The 22,491-nt window shown below is 33.9% G+C and overlaps 1 protein-coding gene across 1 annotated transcript in view; it reads right to left on the bottom strand.

The window, feature by feature from the left end:
• The window catches only part of Gip (hydroxypyruvate isomerase-like protein Gip), a 112,402-nt gene that overhangs the window by 30,792 nt on the left and 59,119 nt on the right, over positions 1–22,491 (bottom strand). Inside the window, exons 2-3 of the mRNA XM_085806958.1 lie at positions 18,314–18,419; positions 10,187–10,289 (exon numbers count right to left, since the gene is read on the bottom strand). Of these exons, the coding sequence (XP_085663084.1) occupies positions 10,187–10,289; positions 18,314–18,419 (209 nt within the window). The remainder of the gene's footprint in view (positions 1–10,186; positions 10,290–18,313; positions 18,420–22,491) is intronic.

The following is a 22,491-nucleotide window of genomic DNA, read 5'->3' as shown; positions in this document are numbered from 1 at the left end:
AGGACTGTGTGTAGATCCCTGTTTTCAAATTTTTCATACGAAAAGAGAATTTTAAGTAATATATTTAGTTTTCAGAAGTATAATGTTAAAAGTCATAAAATGGTGAGTAATGAAAATAAAACGTGTAAAATATGCATTTAAACAAGAAATAAGGTAATTAAAGTATATATAAAAATATCTATAAAGTATAAGCCGTTTAAATACTCCATAAAGCATTATTAAACAATACTTCGGAAATTTCATGGATTTAGCAATAAGCAAATTAATACCAAAAAAGCCCCCGGCCCTGGACAGACGCTCGCCTAAGACACTGCCGGCTTCCGCGGTAAGCGCGCGCTTGCGCTACCCGACGCAAAGGGGTTAAAAGTAATGCGCTATTTGCTTTCAATGTATTTATCAATATTTTAAGTTTCGATCACTGAGCCGTATATGATACATACCAGATATGCTGAAAAGCTTCTCTTCATTGAATATTCAAATTTCAAGCCTAATTTTTTTTAATTATACATTCAGATATTAAAGTCATTTAAAAAGTATTTTTAAAAGCTTGTGGGAGATGAATTATTTAAGATTTCACTAAAGCTTCAGAAGAGAAAAATCAATCTCTCCTTTCTTAACCCTCTAAGTGGATAGAATATTTTTTATAATATCTGTAAGAATGTATATATATGTGCATATTAAAATATGTCAAAAATTAAAGCAATATATCAAAAGAAAACAAATCCAGGTATGAAATACCAAGAGAATTTTTACATTAAAATCAGAAAAATAATTTGTTCTCATAGCAGTTTTGGGAAATTTTTGCTTTCTGAACGAAAGCCCTGGCCGCTCAGAGGGTTAAACTGGAAGAGCATTTCTTTAAATTCACAAGTTTTAATAATTAATAAAAGCATACATTTAACAAACACAAACAGGAAAGAAATAACAAGAGCAAATATAATTAAAAACATTTTAAAACAATGAAAATTAATCATTTTGACCAAAACCAAATGTTAACTCTCCTTCCCATGGCCAAAATTTGCCACCAACAGAATAAAAATTAAACTTTCATTAAATGATTCCTGGATTGAATCTGTAGCATGCAAAATTGAATTAGTTAGTACTGAAACAAGAGTTTATAATCTTTAATATAACAAAATGAGCTGTAAAGCTATTCTTATGTCGGTACAATTATCCAATATAAGATAAAATAAGTGATCCCAATGTAGCTGTTAATGAATTGTACATTTATCTAGGATTGCATTATTTAATTAGGTAAACACATTGATTACACAATGGTGGTCAGGCCTGTAGTAGTCCCAATTATACACTGCTCTCCAAAAGTTAAGACACAGCATATTTTCTGTGTCTAATTTGAGAATGAAGCAACATAGAAACAAGAAATTTACATGATATATTCACTAAACAGTTCTTTAATGAATGTGACATAGAATGTTTCTGAAGTTCAACACAAACATGAATTACAACAAAAAATGAACACTTGGCAGAGAAATCCAGTCTTGGAGAAACAGTATATCACAGTTTTTTGAGGAAAAATGGGTTGGTAACATTACAAAAATGGGTTCTAATATGGAATGTGTCCAGCCCTAGCTGCAATACATTGGCAGCACTGATGTTCCATGCTGTTAATTAAGTTGTTGGTCAGTGAAATGGGAAGCAACAACCAGACATATAATAATCCTTGTTCAAACTCATCAAACGACCTTGTAGGAGGACTTAACCACTTCAGGACGAGTGCACAAAGATCGATGCACAGCCATGGGACCGAATTCCTGGAAATGGAACGTCACCGCTGGCCACGCATTTTTAGCAGTTAAGCCTACTTTTACAAACAAATTCATATAAGATCATTTTAATATAATGACCTCGAATTTTGACATTATGTACTTATCATACTAATTATTAATGTGTATTAATATAAAGATATCACATTAATAGGAATAAATAAAACATGCAAAATAATAAATTTATAACTATAAGCATGAAAACAAATACTATACACATTAAAACAAAATTACAAATACGGAATGTAAAAGAAATTTGAGCATTATCTGTAGGTAATTAAATTCCAATTTAATAATTCTGCTGTGTGTGGAATAATTCAAAATGAGAATCGACACACAGGACAATGATGGCTTTTTTCGCTGAGCAAGTAACGTGCATCACATATTGAGAAAGCTGATATCTTTCTCCTTCTCTAATAATGCCACAAAATTACTTTTTAATTATAATTTAGGAAAGTCTATGTTAAGTTTTAAAATAAATATAGAAAAGAACAACTGGTCTGAGTTTATCCATCACGAAAGCTCGCTGACGTTACACCAGCTAGATGTGTTTTCCCACATTCTCCTAAAAAAGGGGGGGTTGGATACATTTCCCCCACAATCTAATAACAAAAAATGCAAACATTAAACACGAAGACAACAAAAAACAAAATTCCTAACGAAATAAACATACCCATTTCCCTTTACCTTAAACAGCTGATTCCCATATTGTTTACATCAATAAATCTGTCAAAACCAGAAGCACAGAACAGAAAGTGATGCCGATACATGAAAGTGAAAAGCCATATGATCGTTCCATGTTCCTTAAATTGTTCCGTTTTCAAGTTACATACATGCGATGTTAAGCCAAAGAGATTGATCGGAGCTCTTCACTTATACGCAACGCTAAGCTGGTAAGAGTGGAATCATTGCATCATTACATTACACTGGTCCTGAATGGATTAAAGCAGCAATCTGTCTCCCAAGGTACTCCTAAAGATGCCTGATAGGATTCAGGTCTGGGGATTGAGCTGGCCATTCCATCCGCTCCTTATTGTGACTCACAAGATATTCTTCAGCAACCCGAGCTTGGTGCAAAGAAAATGCAGGGCCAACAGCAGCACAACAAATGGATGGACATATTGATCAAGGATCTTGTCTTGATATCTCAGACTGGTCAAAGTTCCTCCACGGAACACATGAAGGTCAGTGTGACCACCAAGAGATCCCAGCCCAAATCATTATTCCACCATCTCTGTAACTATGCCTTTCCTCAATGTGGGATTGGTTGTATCTATTGGGTCTTTTCCTTCAGATCAGCTGATGACCTGAATCACTCTCCAATGTGAACCTGGACTCATCTGTGAAGAGAACAGGTGCCCATTGTTGATTGGCCCAGGAGACATGTTCTCTTGCCCAACATAAATGGACACCTCTGTGTCCCTAGTTTAAAGACACACAAACAACTGGTCGTCTTGCATACAGACCTGTATTGTGCAGCCATCTGCACACTGTAGAAGCTGAGATTCTTGTTTCTGTTGCCACTATATGATCTGCCATAAGCTTAGGCATAGTAATGTATTTCTCATTCGAGCCGAAAGAGCTAAATGATGGTCCACAGGTGTTGTAACTCTATGTCTGTCTGGAATACGTCTGCTAGACACAGCATCCTCAGATTCACACTGACTCCATAGTCAGTGAACCACACTACAAGAGACATTGGGATGTCTAGCAGCATCAGCTTGTGACAACCCCATTTCCATCCGTCTGCTTGCCCGTCACCTCAACGAATCAGGCAAACGACTTCTGGATATTGTCCACGAAAGTGTAATAACAACTGAAGATCAACACTTGTGAACAAAAATTACAATTTTTGCATTTTTTTCTCCAACTACTCCTATATAAATATTCACTTCGATAAAATAAAAGCAGTAGCTATTTTTTTTTTTTTTTTTTTTTTTGCATATATTTTCTTAAAATTCGTTACTGTCATGCATATGAACTGTGAATTTAAATGTTACCGACATTTTTGTAATTGTGAGCTTTGAAAAACCTACTGATCCTTAACTTTTGGAGGGCAGAGTAGTTCATGTAGGTCATAAAAAGCAACTAAAATGAGCAACCTAGCATTTGGGGATACAGCTAGGCACTCATCTCCAGGTAGATTATAAATATAGAGAACTGACCTATTATACGAGGGATTTGGTCTAGGGTTCACATCTTTTTCCACAAAATGTTTTACTATGTTGCGTCTAAGGAACAAGAAAACAAGTTGCTCTCTTGAAAATAACATGGGAACCAAAGATATGTAAGTTAGATATTGGAATATTTTGCCCTAATAAGGAAGTAAGGCCAAGGCCTTTTTAGGAACTTGAGCAGATGAATCTGTGTAAAATGATCTTATTCTCAATCAGTAAATACAAAAGGGCTATTGGAAAAGAAAAGTCATTCTATGCTATATAGTTACCACACTGGATTTATTGTTAGCAAAAGAATAAATAGCTTTATTTTAGATTCCAAGTCAGTTAAGTCCCATTATGATTGGAATGCGTTATACACAGAAATTTGCAGAAGTGGTATTAAACTTATTTTGGGTAATTTCAAAGCTAAAATTGGGAAGGAAAAGGAATTTTCACCCATTATTGAAAAACAGTTGCATATTGCTAACAGTCATGACATTAGACTAGTTAAATTTAATGACTTATGGCAGATGTTACACAACATGATAGTCACTAGCGTTCAAAGTTTAACATAAATATGAACAGAAACTAATTTGAAGGTCACCTAATGAAAATACTTTTAACTAAACTGATTATGCATTAACTGATACTAGGCATTTTCCCAACTTTTTGGATGCTAAGTGTTTCAGAAGTGCCAGTGATTCTGATCAGGATGATTTAGCCGAGCAAAAATTAAGATCAAAATTACACAATATTAAAAGTACCGAGAAAAAATGTCTTCCTACATTTAAATGCACCATTTTAATGTTTTAGGGATAAAATATAAATAAGTAGAAAAATAAAATCACCACATTTTGAGTAGATATTAATTCACTTGAGAGCCTGGAACGGAAATGGCTGCAATTAAAATACTGATAACCTGTTAGCACATGCGCTGGGATAAAATCCACCCCATGTGTAGTCTTTTCTTGTACCTTTACACTCCAAAGTTAGGAACGGGTCGTCCAGAAGAATTTTTCGCATGGCCTTAGGATTTTGTGTTTTCGCGGAAGGAATGTGAAATGGGATTGTAGCTACTCCACGTATAGGCTAACATTTCATTTCTAGAGAGACTTCCATTGAGATGAGTACATACGAGAGAGAGAACAGCAACAACTGCAGGATGTTCTCGCTAGTGTCGAAACTGATAGTGAAATTGAAGATTCCGATTCTGAGTGTGATAATATTCTGAAAGTGCTCAAGAAAGTGATTCTGAACAGGAATCTGATGACTCTCATGATTTAGGAGCACATCTTCTTTGACATCAGATGATTCTTATCTGGGAAAAGATAGAACAAAATGGAGTAAAATATTGCCCCTTAAAAACATTCAGACACGACTGCACAGTATAGTGACACATTTACCTGGTGTCTAGAAAAGTCTTAGAAATTTGAAAAAGTCAGCTGAGTGTTTATTGCAAGTTTTTGATGATGAAATAATGGAAGATTCAGTAACATCAACAAATATTTACATTTCATCAATAAGAAACAAATTCTCTAGAGAATGTGATGGCAAGACACAAACATGGCTGAAGTGAAGGTGCTGCTTGGACTATTATACTATGCTGGGGTGCTGAGAGCAGCACATCTAAACACAAAAGATTTGTGGTCAACTGACAGAAGAGGAATAACTATTTTTCAAATAACAGTTTCCATTAACCGATTCACTTCCTTTTGAGGTTTATTAGGTTTGATGAAAAAAATTCATGAGCACAGCAAAGGATGACAGATAGACTAGCACCTATTACAAATGTTTCAAAAAAAATATTATTAAAACATACAAAAAAATATATTCTCTATTTGAATATTGCACAGATGAAAAATTAAAGCCCTTTTCAAGGAAAGTATGAACTCAGACAATACATAAAATGTAAGCAGACAAGATATGGAATAAAAATTTTTCCTTTGCACGATACATAACTACGGAAATTGGTATATGAGCATTCCCTTGGCCAATGACTTTTTGAAAAAGCACAAACTGGCATGTGTTGGAACACTTCAAAAAGTGTGAAATTCTACAAGAATTTCTGACAAATTAAAAAGGCCTCTGGACTCACCTTTTGGGTTTAGAGCTACAGAATCAACCCTTACATTATATGTTCCAAAAAAAGAGTAAATCGCTTCTTATTCTATCATCCATGCATGAGAATAATATCTTTCTTATAATAATATAAAAAAGGTAAAAACATTTCAAAACGTGTCGAAAATTTGCGATGTATACATTTAAACAATTACATACAATGATTCATTGTCAAAAGAGCAGCTCAAGCCCGAAATGATAACTTTTTACAACTCTACAAAAGGTGGTGTAGATACTGTAGATGAGTTATGTGGAACTTACTTTATTTCAAGAAAATGCCACCATTGGCCTCTAATGGTATTTTTCGGTTTAATGAATATTGCAGGTATAAATACTTTTATTATTCATCAATCAAATAGTGACGAAGTAATATGAACCAAAGAGCTTTCTAAAAGATTTAGCATTACAATTTGTAAAAGAACATCTCCTAATAAAAGCTGCAATTCCATCTATCTTGAAAGAACTCAAAATTGGTGTAAAAGGATTGGCAGGAATAGAAGATGCAGAAGACCTTCAACCTAAGAAATTCCAAAGACAGGCTTCAGGACACTGTGGTATGTGCCTCAGAAGAGATGATCACAAAACCTCTGTATCTTGTAAAAACTCCAACAAATTGGTTTGTAAAATACATGTTGTAACACTATGCAAGGATTGTTCAAAATGAGATAATTTGAATAATTAAACTCAGGTAGGTCTGGTGAATGATTGGAGAATGCCTACCTCAGCATGCCACACCTATAGGGTAGACCAGATGAACTTTGGATACATGTGGAGGCTGCCATTTCCTAACAACTTGTCCAAAGTCTATTTCACTCAATGCCACAGCATGTAGCAGTTACTGACTAACATGGAAATAATACTCATTACTGATTTTTCTTATCTTTTATGACCTTAAGGAAGGTTTAATTGGGTGTTTCAAATTAAATGGGACAAAAAGCATACATATGAATGCAGTAATTACTTTAGTTTGCTAAATAAAATTTACAGTGAAACTACAGCTATTCAAGTTTCTATAGATGACCTATGGGTGCCTCTCCAGTGACATAGCAAATATGTATGTCGTATTACAATTCCTGCCGCACTCGCGATAGAATATCCTTTGTTCATGATTCAAGCAATTTGGTTATTTGCTACTTCCATTGCTGAAAGTCCTGGAGAAATGGAGGCATGAATACTTTGTCTTTAACAAAACCATACAGGAAGAAATTGCAAGTGGTTAGATCTAGGGCTCTCGGTGTCCAACATAGCAATGGCATACCATTTGACCCAACTTGATCAATCCAACGAAGGGAGATAATCAGCTGCTGGCTGAAGTTTTTATGTCAATGTGGTAAAGCACCATCTTGCAGCAGAATGAAGACGGGAACCACTTCCTCTACCTAAGGGAACAACCACTCTGACAGCACATCTTGGTAAATCCACCTGTTACTAGATTTTTCCATGAAGAAAAAGAACACCATTTCCAACATTTGTCTAAAAACAAATGTTAGAAATGGTGTGGAAAATGTTCACTTTTCGAGAATTACGCTCATGTTCCATTACATTATGTGGAATTCCCGTGCCCCAAAATCGTAAATTACGGTAATTACCTTCGCCAGAAACATGAAAAGAAGCTTTATCCTTAAGCAGAAGTCTGTTTCTGAAACCATCTATGCTCCAACATAGCTTGCAAATTCTCATGAAAAGTTTTATGCAATAATCTGTCAAATCAATCATGACAAATGCCACACCGAGCTGCATATCTTTCAAGAAGGTTCTGCAACTGTTTGGAGATATATGGATGAGGTATTGAAATCTCAATTTATTTGTTTAGGGGTGCTATAAAACTGGTCCAATACAACCAGTTTTGCTAATGGATGACAGTGTTCAGCCTCATCAAACATATGCGGTATCAGAATATTTGCAAACAGAACACAACTCTGAAGGGCTTAGCCACCTTATTCGTCTGACTTGAACCTGATTTATGATGTTGTAGGTAGAATGCATCAGGGCACAAAATTCTTCCCCAGACTCTCCAGGAGCTGAGGATGCACTTTTAGAAGAGTGATGTGCAATTCCACAACACCTGATCAACACTCTGGTGGTAATTTCAATATTTTGCAAATAATCAACTGCCGAACATTAGAATTTATGTTAATTAATGCTTTTTTTAAGAAATTTCTGTTAATTAGTTTTCATTAAGTATCAGTTACTTTATTTCTCATTATTGATTAATTTTGATAACCAGTATAAAATATTTTATACACCGAAGGTATGTATTATTTATTTAAAAAATTAGCTTGCATGAAACAATAAAATATTTAATTAGCATTTCTGTAACTTCATTCTTTATTTTCCAGCAGAATTTCAGTATTCATATTATAACTAGTCATCATTGAAGCATTTTAACACCAAAATTACCATCAAAATTAAAACTAGAAGGCTACAAAATATCCCTTTTAAAAAATACTTTTAAATGTAATAAATAAATATTTTTTATAATGGTATTCATAAATGTCAAGAGGTTGAGAAACATAAATTTATAAGAAAAATATAATACAGTACAAAGTCCGTAATCCGTACTAGTCGGGACTTCAGCGATTCCAGATTAGGGTTTTTTTCGGATTATAGATAATCAATTTAAATCTGGTAAGATGGCATGCAGAAATTATACAATTAAAAATATGAAACCGTAATTTCTGAAATAAAGAGCAATTACAATCTAAATGGTATCAAAATTTACAAGTAAAAAAAGCTTAATATTTATTTGTTTACTTTATTAAACATTTCTTTTAATGTAAGTTGTTTAAGTTGCTTTGTTTTTTGTGCTAATATTTTCTCTTTAACTCCATAAGCAGACATAATTTCTTGTTCAGTTACAAAGTTCCACTGTTCAAGTCCTGTAATTGCTGTGTCGAGAATACCAACCAACTTGTCAATCGAAATTTTTTCGTTTTCAATAACCTCTCTGTCACTTTCTTCACTATAGGAAGCGGTATTTTCTGGATCTAGAACCATACTACAGATTTCGCCGTCCGTTAATTGATTGATGATTGGGGCACTGTCGTCACAATGGAAAACTTCTGTTATATTATCTTCATTTATTACTGCTTCTCCACATTTCTTTACAAAATCCAATAAGTGGAAAATTTCATTTTTAGTTTGTGATGTCTGAAAACCTTCAAATTTGAGCTCATCGTCCTCACCATGAAATACGGTAGCTGGCCATAAGTTATGCCAAGCATTTTTTAACGTATCTGGAGACACATCCTCTCAATATGCATACGCGCGCGCATTAACACACATGCGTAAAGCATGCCAAAAAAAACAGTTTGTAGCTTTGAGGTCTGGATTATAGATCGTTCCAGATAATGGACGTCCGGATTACGGACTTTGTACTGCATTACACATACTAGTACATCACAAATTAAGACTATACAGTACAAAGTCTGAAATTCAGACATACAATATTGGGACTGATATAAATATTCTCCCATCCAAAAAATAAATTAAAATTTCTCCCTCATAATGTACTCAGACTTAAGAATATAAATACTCAACTAAAGAAAGCAGGTGTGAGATAAACATACTTTTACTGAGATTCTTGCATGTCACTTTCAAACAATTGCTGGCTAGGGAATGGTATGAAGGCCAATGGCAATACATTATACTGATGTTGACCATATTCACACTTCTGGGGGAACACCTGACCATTTCCTACTTGACCTAACAATAAGTTAAGCCATAGTGCAACCATGCCTATATAGCATATTACTAGATTTGAACTCATGACCTAAAAATCTACAAATTTCTGAAATCTGGAATTGCCAAAGTCCCGGTAATCCGAACCTTGGTCTTAGTACTAAATTTGCTCATCATTCACATTTTCTCTCTACCCTTTTCTTTATTGTATATTCAGTATCTGTTTTCTTATGAGTTTATTTAGACATTTTAATAAACAAAATTACAAAATTATGACTATACAAAATATAAAACTATCCCACAGTAAAATATTTTTGTAACATTTTTTATTCAAATTACAAAACTTTAAGGAAAAGAACAAAATTTTAAAACAAAATATTTTTGTACAAAATTTCAGAAGGGGAAAGACAAGTACAAAACAAAGAAATAAAGCAAATGATTTACTTCTTCCAACATTTCAGCTGCAATTCTTAAATTTGTCACATATGTTCTTGTAAAATCATCATTCGTAAAATTCTTGCTGGTTAAACCAGCAAGAATATGAACTCTGTAATCAAAAAGCATCACATTAAATAAAATCTTGTATTCAAAATCTGTAAATTAAACAGAATTGCATTAAATGTATGCAAATTAAAAGCACTTTTATCATGTATGAAAAACAAAAAATAATGTATTTAAGCCCTCGAATTTACATACATTAAACTTAAAATATAAGCCACAGTACTTAAGACCTGCAATTTTTATTCCAGTTTCATCTCAGTTTATACCATTTTACTGAAACAAAATCACACCACTTCAGGAGATATCAGTTGATTTCTCACAAAGATGAGATTAATTTCTTTCAATGTACAATAAATATCAGCCAAATCACTCGAAAAGGCTTTGCAAAAAATTTTTTCTGAAAGCGATTTTACCAAAATGACATTTAAATATATTATTTGCACCAAAAGTTAAAAGAACTGCCAGTCAAAGAACTGCTACACCACAAAGAAAACGAATTCACAAATATATTATAACAGAAGGAACATTTCTGGTAATTTTGAGATATAGAACATGCAGAAAACAGAACTTCAAGCATCTGCTTCTATCAGCAATATAAGCTGTTAAATTGCTGGACACAATCTGCATGGTATTCTGGGATATTGTATGCCATATGATTTCAATTTTCTGCCAGAATTATACTACCTAGCAGATGTTTTGCCAATCTCGCTGCAACAAATAACAAGGTGTTTCTATGAGAACAAGCCAGATAAGGCTGAATCCAAACACACTGAAGAAACATTGGACATTGTGGCAACATGCAGTTTCACAAGAGAGATAAGAGTGAATTTCAAGTAGGTTCAATAATAATCAGATTCCTCGATTGCCTGTTTGCTCTTCATGCCTTAAATAATCCCTAGCAGAACTTGGAAATAGTCCAAAAGATTTTAACATGCATGACTAACAACTTAAATTAACTCTTTCACATCGAAGTCGCCCCAAACGCCCAAACATTCAGACATCGGCTGGACGCCCGAAACGCCTGAATAATTTCCTACCCAGTGCTTTCCCCCATCACGTTACTGCATTACTCATTGCTTTCAGGTGTTGTTAAATCACATGTCAATCATTCTTTTGAAGCTACTAAAAGTAGCTTCCTTGTTTCCTTTGTTTCTTTCTTTCCTTTGTTTACTGTCAGTGTTTAGCTTTTGATGCCCGAAGTTGCAATCCCGTCCCAAGGTGGAACTTCACACAGTGTCAAAGCGTCGAAGAAAGAAGTTCTTGCTTTACTTAAGTAAGGCTATTGTTAGCGCTGTAGTATTCAACTTGTCATGGGGGAAGGAAAAGCATTCCAGGAGAAATTCTTAGATACGGGCGTTTTCAATGTTTGGGGAATTAAGATTTTGCCCTCTCTCGATGCGAAAGAGTTAAGGAATTCAGTATACCCTGGATTGGTGCCTTTTTACACCACGATAAGAATGAGCTCACAGATAAAATCACGAAAGAAAACAGCATAAACAATTATGCTTGTCAGCTTGATATTAAATGACCAAATTTGTAACTAAAATCATTTGTAAAGAATATCTTCACAAAGCTACTGTCAAATTGGCCATAATTCTACTTTCCAAGGATGAAGAGCATTACCCCAAGAACTGACACAAACCATATAACAATAAATTCTATATATGTAGAGGCTCTTTCCCTACATATCTCTATGAGGTACATTATAGCCTCCAGAAATTTATTTTAATGTGGGAAAAAGGCAATTCTAACAAATATAATCATTCCAGGTTCCACTAACATCACAATTCACTATAAATGCTTATATGATAAAAGCATTCATAAAACATGTCTTGAAAAGAAAGCAACTGCAAAGGAAAATAACATGATGATGTATGTTTCATTGAGCTGAGAAACTTCCTTCCATACTATAAAAGGAAACAGGAACTGAAAAATATGTGACAAATTCCTGAAACATGTTAAATGCTGTAAATCCTATACGTGTTCGCCCACCAGCGGCCGAGCAGTCAAGACCCTTGAACATTGGTAGTTCGGTCCGAGGTTCGAATCAAACGAGCAGGCTGGCTGCATGGGTGTTTTTGTAGTTTCCCCCATTTCCGGTAGAAAGTCCTCCACAATGACATCCCTCCCTTTAGAGAGATAGCCCTTGCGTGCTTTGCCGTAATTGAATAATCCAATCCTACACGTGTTCAATGAATTACAGACTTCATACTATTATTAAGAAGAATTTTAGACAGATTTAAGGAAAAGTTAGGCAGTTCGGCACCACCACATCTCTGCGGCAAATACTCAACCTTCCAGAGCTTGAAATAACCAAGCCTCCCCTTTTGCTCTACAAAACACCCTCACAGAATGTCTTCAAATCTCACACAGCACAAAAAAAAGAGTCATCGAAAGTTGCAGAATTAGTCCATAAAAGTGAAGTACAGTTTATATTTCATACAATGATTTAATAGTATGATACATTCTAGAGTGTTCTTGCACTTTCAAGAATTTTTTAGAAAAAGAAATTTCACAAAAATTTGCAGGAGATTGCAGGCATTCACCACAGATATAGTACAAGGCTCAGTCACTTTGCCAAAGTGAAACTAGATTAGTTCCATATAGAATGAATGTGAAAGATAGTTAAGGAGTGAGATTTGGATTATGTTTCAGTTGAATGAAGTTAGAGTTCTGTGCCTGTTGAGGTAATCAAAATGTAAATTAGTTTGTATAGTAATTTTTTTAATTTTCTAATCCTGTTTTTAGCTATTCATTCATAACTCACTAATTAAAACTATCAAAGTTAACATTTTGAAAGTTAACATTTTGTGAAAAAAAAAAAAAAAGTTATTCCTCTCATGCTGCAAAAAGCGACAACACATTTTTTGAGAATTTCTATTTAGTACACAGTGAAAACTATAATTACAGATAAGAAAATATATAATACGACACAGACCTGTAGTAAATAAACATAAAAAATCCGAAAAGATATGACGCAATTATGCATTTTTCTTTTGCGCAAGCTATAATTTATATTACCGTGTATGTCTGAAAATAAGACAATCCATGCAGTAGACGAAACTGCATTTCTGAAAATTTACTCAAAATTCAAAATCTGAATATAAGCTAAAATGCAATTCAAAATCCTGTAACATTCAAGCTTGTCACCATGAGGGCAAAAATGTTCTCAAGCTAGTAAAATGCATGGAATATTTTGCAAACAAACTACTTTAACCCTCTAAGCGGCAATATTTTTTGTGATATCTATAAGAATTAATATATATACATACGTGCATATTAAAATATGTCAGAGAAATTAAGGCAATATATCAAAAGTACACAAATCCAGGTAGGAAATACCAAGAAGAGTTTTTACATTAAAATCAAAAAAATAATTTGTTCTCATAGTTGTTTTGGGAAATTTGTGCTTTCTTGGCGAAAACCCTAGATACTCAGAGGGTTAAACTAAATTGCCATATCTCATCAATGATAGTTTTTACCTCTGGGAAACTTACCTGAAGCTAGCACATTTCCCCCATTATCCTTTATACAATCTGCGGTATTTATGCTAATTTTATTTCCTTTATTTTTTGTCTGAAAGATAAGTAGCAAGAAATATTCTATCAGCATGACCACTTAGCATTTCTTTGTAAACGAAAAACTAGTTAGAGAGTGGAGGAAAAAAGTCTTGAATTAGCAAAGATGCCAAAGTAACACAAAAGGCAGTGTTGTCGTTTTCCATTAGCCGGCCACAAATGTTGCCAAGATCAGACTTCTCATTCCGATGACTATCAACAAACTAACAATATAAACAATTTCGAAAATAAAACACCTCATTTTCACAAAATGAATAATTCATTTCATTTAAGATCAATTTCTTTTTCATAAACTTAAGAAATGTAAAGCGGGATATTTGGCAATTTATCACTTACGCCCGGCTAACCCAAAAAGTACCTACGCTTTTTGCAAGATTGATGGATCTGTTACGGTTAAAGAAATAAATCTGGCTATTATTAATAATAACCACATTTTTTGGTAAATGTGATAAATAATGAACATTAATCACATTATCTGGTTATTATTAATAATTGCCTATTGAAACTTCAACTCTAACATAATTTTTATGTGCTTATGTACTGTGAAAATAAATATATCATTGTAGAATTAGCAGACTTAATTAAGGTTTACCTGAAATTTGGATTTCTACTTATGTTTTAGTTTTAAATAATAGCTTTGAAAGTTCAATTTTTTATATATCGTCATATCTATTGAGGAATGATAATTTTTGAAAACTTGAGTTCAAAAATTTTAATATTATTTCCATAAATTGTATAAAATTTGAAACAGCTCATGGATTGATTCTATGCATTTACTTAAGTAGAACATATTACAGCAAAGCTCAATATAAAATTAAACATCCATATTAGAGTGTTTTCCACCACATTCGGATTTTTTTTACCCCAAAGGGAATGTCACAATAACAAATTAGTTATTTTGGCAGGATGAGCTACTGTAACATTTGGAGTTACAAAGTGTTTTTGATTTTTTTGCATTTGCAGCAGCTTGAGTAGTATTTGCTTCTACAATTGTAACACTTAAATCCTTGACCACCTAGGTGGGAATGCTAACAAAACAAGGAAATTCTCTGAAACTTATTTCATTTGCCGAACCTTCTTTCATTGAAATAAATGCTTCCTTGCAGACAGTAAAATCATTCTTTGCGTACAGTTGTTTTAAAATTCTATGTTCTGCACCAAGTTTACATAAGTTTTCATTTTCCTTAGAAATTGTGACAGCTATAACATTCCAGCTGTCAACCTCACCTCTATCTATCTCTGGTATTCTTATCCACATGTTTTCTCCTACATTCGCTGTCGAAAATTTTAACTTTGAAAGACGCAACACTTTTTCCGTTTGTTTATATGATGACTGCTTAGCAGAAAGTTGAGCTTTTTGAATATTCTCTGAGATTCCATGCAGTGCAAGAGAAGTCTCTTTTGTCTTCGCATGTCCATGTTGTCTTCGCAGTCTTTCAGTTCAACATCAACGAAACTGCTGTTTTTTTTTCTTTCCATCATCAGTATTTTCTTTTTCAGTAACATGTTATTCCCATTCAATTCTGCCAAAACACTAATTTCTATTTTCAACTAAATTTGCTACAGTTGTTACCTCCAAGTCTTCAAAAGAATGGCCCAGTTGCACTTCTATATTGCCATTATTCATTGCACCTGTATTCTCATCACCAGTTGAGATTGCTGCCCGATGTTGGGTGTTATTACCAGACTGGTTTCTTAATACAATGAAATCTTCTTCACTTGCCATTCCTGTCAAGGTATTGTTTCCCAAATACGTTCTTAAACTTACTTTTGGTTTCAAGCCAAACATAACTTCATATAGACTGTGATCTGCTCTAGAGTGATGTACTCTGTTTTTCATGAATTGAATGAATTTTATTCCATCTGACCACATGGTTGTACTGTTTGTTTCAAGCCAAGTGGATAATATCATTTGAATGTCTTGGTTTGCTCTTTTAACTAAGTCTTATGACTATGTCTTGGCTTTCCCATGAATAATTTTGACTTCATTCCACAAACTTCTTCAATAATTTTATACTTGTCATTTTGCAAGATGCATTAAATATCATAAACATATTCAATAGGCGATAAACAATCCCTCCGGCTCATTTTGTTTTTAATGCTCTTAACTGAATAAATTTCATTACATTGTCTTGATAAACCATTATAAACTAAAAAGTCTCCATCCGCTTGTTATTGCATGTCAATGAGGTCTTAACATATCAAATTAAATTCACTGCTTTTAACTGGCTTAACAATTTAAAGATAAACTCATTTGGAAGCCATCCTGTGTTACCCTCCAGACTGTGTCTGGTGATAAAATCGACATAGATGGGAAGTTAAACGTGGACATCACGCTTGGAAACGCCACGTATCATCACATGGCATTATGTGGCAGATATTACAGATCCTTGTATACTAGGATTGGACTTTTCCAGGAAATACAATTTTTCCTTGAACTTCAAAACCAACAAACTGCTTTCAGCATCTGAGGACATGACTATCCATCATCAGAAGAGATCCTCACCTGGAATGTCGATGCCTTGTCTGAAAGACCCTGCTCAGAAAGGTGCCGAAATCATACCAGGGTGGAAGAGAAACACCAGACTACCGGCTTTCTCCATCCCAGATGCTCATCGGTTGTGACCTTCATCTGCCTTGTGATCTTCTGTTTGGTCGCCCTCCGGATGCACCTTCATCGCCTGAGGAAAACATCTAAGACCTCCAGGCACAGTTTGAAGTGATGCACCTTGCCTTTTCTTGCAACACTTTGTTTCTTTTGATACAGTCCAGAAAGATTCAAATAAATAATCACCATTTCACTTGTAATATTCTTATATTTGACCTTCTCTCATCATTCTGTTTCGCCTTCCTTGGCCGATTCCAATATGAATCTCGTGGATTATTTGAAAATTCTCATCCACAAAAGTATAATAAAGAATCGGACCTTTTTTCTTCTGCACTGGAACAATGAGTTTCTCAACACTATCAATATTAATAATATCATAGCTTGATACTCGTTGATAGTCTTCTCTGCTTTCCTTAACTTTTGCAATAAACGTATTATACTGTTCTCTTGTAAATAACTGATGGTTTTTTCCGTTTTGAGCATGTACAAATGATAGTTATAACATGAGTTCTGAATCATCTTCCATTTCACTTAAATTACTCTAAAATTTGTGAAAATCTTAAAAGAACATTGCACATGCCAAAAACTGACTAAGAAACTTACGTCAAACTGGCAATTGTATAAAAAAGAATCAAAACTGTCACGCATGAGGTATTTGCATAACAAATGAACAACGCACATAAAGTGCGGGCATCTACATCCAAAGTTAACAAGCAAATGATATTGTCTAGCTTGTTTGTGCAGAAATTAGCACTACTATTACTGTAATGAAGAAAAATATTAGCTTGTACCTTTTCTTTATCATACTATACATGATAAATTTTAGACACCTGAAGCCATATTTTTTAGTTGAAGGTGAATTTTCTATAAAAACTTAATGGCTGTTATGGTTTAAAATTTTTCATTTTAAGAGAGAAAATGCATCCTACACAGCATAAAAGATTTTAACCATCAAAACTTTATTAAAATGATACAGAATTGCTAAGCTGCCTTAATTTACTTTTTTACATTTGTAAAACCAGTTGCCATTTACAAATTACAAAATTCCAAAGTGGTACACATATAGGGTTTGTCCAGATAGTTGTAAGACTGGATATTTAAGGAAAAAAAAATATTCACAATTTTGACCCATCAACTTAACAGATTTTATCTCTTCTGCATCAACATAGCATTTCCAGCGACTCTGCCAATCATTGAAGGTTTCCTGGAATGCAGAAACTGAAATGCTCTTCAGCTTCCTCATTACGGACTCATGATTGGCCTAGATCGAGCTATGCTGCCATACTTTTGTGACCCTTTTCAATTAGGGGAAGAGGAAGAAGTCTGAAGGAGTGACATCTGGGCTGTAGGGAGGCTGGGGAAGCCGTGTGATGCTATTCTTTCTTTAACTGGAAAGGTCACGAAAGAAAACCACCATGGCTTGGTCTAGCCCATTCAAGAGGCCGTAACGGGAAGTTGAACAGCATCTCACGAAGTCTTCAATGATTGGGAGAGTTGCTGGAAATGCTGTGTTGAATGCAGAAAGGGCATATTTTGAAAACTATTAAGACAATGTGTTCAAAATTGTGAATATTTTTTTTTAATTCAGTCCTATTACTTTCAATACAGACCCTGTACAATCAATCTCAAAATGCAAAATTTGTCAAATGTAAGCAGATGTTATAAGCATGCAGAGAAGCATACAAATTTAAAGCAATTTAAAGCAAGAATGGCATGCGATTTCTTTCATTCAAGAAACATAAACATTCCAGCAGATGGCTCACTGGAACAAGATAAATTCAATGCCAGTCTCATTTAAAACTCACAATTTTCCAATATATTCAATAAGTTGAATTCGGCTTAAATTTAAGTAACTTTAAAATTATACTGCAAAAGTATATTTACCGGTGGCATCCAAGCCCATAAGCATATTCAATTGCTCTTTTGAGGTTAATTTGAAAATCAAATTCTCGGCCTGGTATACAAGCCAATCCAAATTCACCTTCTTCACCTATGAAAATAAGCATATTCATAATAACTCCTACAGTTTTATAAAGGACAACTAAACATAAAAGAAAATTATACACATAAGCTAAAATTATGAAATGCACATTATGATGAAAATTAAGTTTTCCTGGGCTAACTAGATTGCCTTTTCATGATGCAGTGACTATTTCTGATATAAAAAGGACTCTCTTTTCTTTCATAGATTCTCTTACGAGACTATACAAGGAATACTCAGTCCATCAGGCCTCTACTAGCGATCAATTCAGATATATGGAAAGAACTGCTAAGAATTAACAGCTGAATGTCAGTTTTAATTCAAGTATCCATCCAATGTGTTATCCTTAAAGTGACATAAAAGAACCTTGGTTAGTTGGGATAAAAATTACTTTTATGGCAAAACTGCTTTTTTTTTTTTTTTTTTTACTATTACATTCTCATTTTTTAGCCTTTGAAAAATAAGTTGCTGGTGGTCTGGATGTTTAGACATTAAATCATTCCAGATACTGGATGTTAAGATTTCGGACTTTGTACAGTAAAATTATACGAGTGACTCAGTCTCAAAATGAACATGCAATGCAAAATTTCATGCACAAACATTTTTTTTTGTTAAAAATTATTGATTAGTTCAATGATAAAAATCAAGCAAATCCATTTTTCCACCTAACCTTTCAATTTGAGGAATGAATTCATATTTGAGAAAAAGCTTGGAAAATTAGTTATGCTTTCCCTGGAACTTGGAGAACTAGTTTACACTGACAAAATTTATTATCAACAAACCCTATACTGTATTTGATGGCATATAAGACGCACTTTTTTTCCTAAATTTGGTCTCAAAAAAGTTACCTGCGTCTTATACGTGAAGGACACAGGTTAACTTTCAATACTGAATGCTATTTTTAGCCTGGATAAAGATAACACACATAACTTTTTTTACATCTGCCATAATTATTTTGCACATGCATGAAATATCTGTTGCCAAAAAGTGCCAAAGCTCGAAGCTGATGTCGAAGTTCGAACAGGTTCGACGGTCACATTACGTCTATGGAGCCTTTCCTTCTTTACATAGACTTTCTTTGACTCAGCCAACACACGTGTCAGTATCGGTGCTACTCTGCATAAACGTGTCAGTATCGGTGCTTAAAACTATTTGTTTTAAAAAATACCCTGAAAAATATGACTACAGGAAACAAGAGATTAAGCTATACAATTCAGTATAAACTAGGAGTGTTAAACTACGCCAAAGTGGAAACAAAGCAGCAGCAAGGCATTTTGGTCCACCACCTACCGAAAAAATGATACGTACTTGGCGACTGCAGGAAGATCAACTGAAAACTGCTAAAAAACAAAAACATAACCTTTGATGCCCAGCTCCATCTTGGCCTGAACTCGAAAATGCCGTAAAAATGTGGGTGATAGATAAGAGGAAATCTGGGATAAGTGTTTCAACCAAAATGATAATCAATGAGGCCAAAGGATTTGCAGAAAAACATGGGAATCAGAACTTTTCAGGGTCTGAGGGCTGGTGCTACAGGTTCATGAAAAGGCAAAGCTTATCAATGCACACAAAAACAACTATTGCACAGAAAATGCCAGCAGATTATGAAGAAAAAATACTAGCATTTCAGAGGTTTGTTATGAATGCACGAAAGAAAACTTCTTTTGAGCTCGGTCAAATAGGAAATATGGATGAAATTCCACTCACATTTGATGTACCATCAACATGTCTGTGAGTATTAAAGGGTATAAATCAATAACCATAAAAACCACAGGTCATGAAAAAACCCGATATATGGTAGTTCTAACATGTTGTGCTGGTGGCACAAAACTACTGCCGTGTTTCATATTCAAAAGAAAAACTCATCCGAAAGAAAAACTTCTAACAGGTGCAATTGTTCATGTTCATCCGAAAGGCTGGATGGACGAAGCTGGAATGAAACTGTGGTTACAGAACAAATGGGCGAGGCGACCTGGTGGACTCTTAAGAAAACCCTCTCTTTTGGTTTAGGATCAGTTTAGCACCCATAGAACTGAAACCATAAAGAATAAGGTGAGAGAATTAAAACCCAGATAGCTGTCATTCCTGGTGGACTGACTAGCCAATTGCAGCCTTTAGATGTACTGGTGAATAAGCCATTTAAGGAAAAAGTGTGAGAACGATGGAACAAGTGGATAGGAGAGCCACATCACACCTTCACATCCTCAGGTAGAATGAAGCAGCCCTCTATTTCACAAGTGTGAGAGTGGGTAAAAAGATCTTGGGAGGACGTAAAGGCTGGAGTAATTGATAAGTCCTTTAAGAAGTGCGGAATAAGTAATGCTCTTGACGGAACAGAAGACGACGCATTATTCGAAGAAGGTGATACTAGCGATGACGGAAACAGTAGTGATGACGATATTCTCGTTTTCGATGATGATGATAGTGAAAAGGATTTTTATGGTTTTGAAAATGATTAAAGTGTAATTTCATGATAGGCAACGCTTTCCTTGAATCTGTGTTTTTTGTTGTTTCTGCTTTATTTTGTATTATGTTTGATTGCTTGCCGTTCATTCATTTATTCATTATTGAAATTTACATATCATGTTCAAAATAGCTTGCCGTTTGTTAATTTTTCTTAATAAAAATAAGTTTGGTAATTGCATTCAATGATTGTTTATTTGGCTTTTATGAAACACGAGAACTAAAAGAAACCACATTTTATGTTATTGTGGTACCGCGCTCTCACGAGGACTATTGAATCTTTTTCCTTGTGTGTGGCCTTCTAAATAAGGGTGCGTCTTATATGCCATCAAATACGGTACTTTGATTAACATGAAGAAAATTTAGAAATTTATATCTTGTATGAAATTTGGCAAGACCTTATATGTGGCAATTTTTCTCACTTTGAGATCAGTATAGTAATATAAAGTTAGTGAAAACAAAATTATTATCTTGGTGACATTTCCAAACCTTTTTAAACATTAGATCATTATAATTTTTTTAATTTATGAATGTCTTTGGATAAACTTTACAATTCAATCACTCTAGACACACAATTAGCATATTTCTTTCAGTAGTTTAAATCACAACCAAGCTATTTAAAAAAGTAATTTGACCCTTTGCATAATTTAATTTTTCTACAGTTTTTATGTCATCAAAATTATGAATATTCTGAGACACTAACTACTTTTTTTTTTGTAGTTATTCAAAATGCTTTCCCTTTGTAAGGTTGCTTCATTTTTAAATACTGTGACCAGTATTATAGTATCAGCTTTTATATTAGTAATAATTGACAAAACCTAAAAATGCTTCCTTTAATTTATTAAAAAAAACCATAAATTATATGGATGATAATACTTTTGTTTTACCCTGGCATCTTACAACCACAATCACTTGTCAGATGAAAGGTAGAGAATCAAATAATGAAAATGTATACATGAAAATAGAATTTTCTCTAAGTAATACAGATGAAGGAATAGATATGAAAAATAAGAATTTTAAATGAGAAACATCCTCTTTTTATCTGTCAACAAAAAAAAAAAAATTCCGCCTTTATTTGTTTGATGGACAAAACATGTACATACTTCTGGTGTTGATGATGGATAAAAGACATTCAAACTTCTGGTATTTTCAAGAGTAATATACAAAGTGAAAATAAATTCAATTATTAACTAATGTTAAACATGTAAAAATCTTGCAAGCCACAATTCTTGAAACTACCGCATGGGAGCTCTTTTGTGCTAGTGATATAGAATTCTAACTCTTTCAAACTTGCGAGCTTTGACTGGCTCTCGAGATCACTACACAGTAGCACTTTATTCATGCCAGCAATGAGATGTGCCGCATCAGAAAATCAGCAAGAAGTGCACATCACATACTATATTTTACATCACAACTTCTCTCTTGCCTCAGAGTCTCTTTTGGCAGATGCCATTGGGAGGAGAAAGACTGTTATATAATGCTCCCAGTACGAATCTCGTTTCTGTGTATGAAATAAAATAAATTTTTACAATAAATGCTGCTACATTCAAATACAGAATTCTGATCAACCAATACAACCTTTAAAAATTATGCATTAATAAACCATTTTATACTTAGC

Source organism: Stegodyphus dumicola, chromosome X1 (assembly GCF_044657685.1).
Source record: "Stegodyphus dumicola isolate Sdum_Otavi_A_Nest chromosome X1, ASM4465768v1".
NCBI classification, from domain to species: domain Eukaryota; kingdom Metazoa; phylum Arthropoda; class Arachnida; order Araneae; family Eresidae; genus Stegodyphus; species Stegodyphus dumicola.
This window is presented reverse-complemented; position numbering and strand designations above follow the sequence as displayed.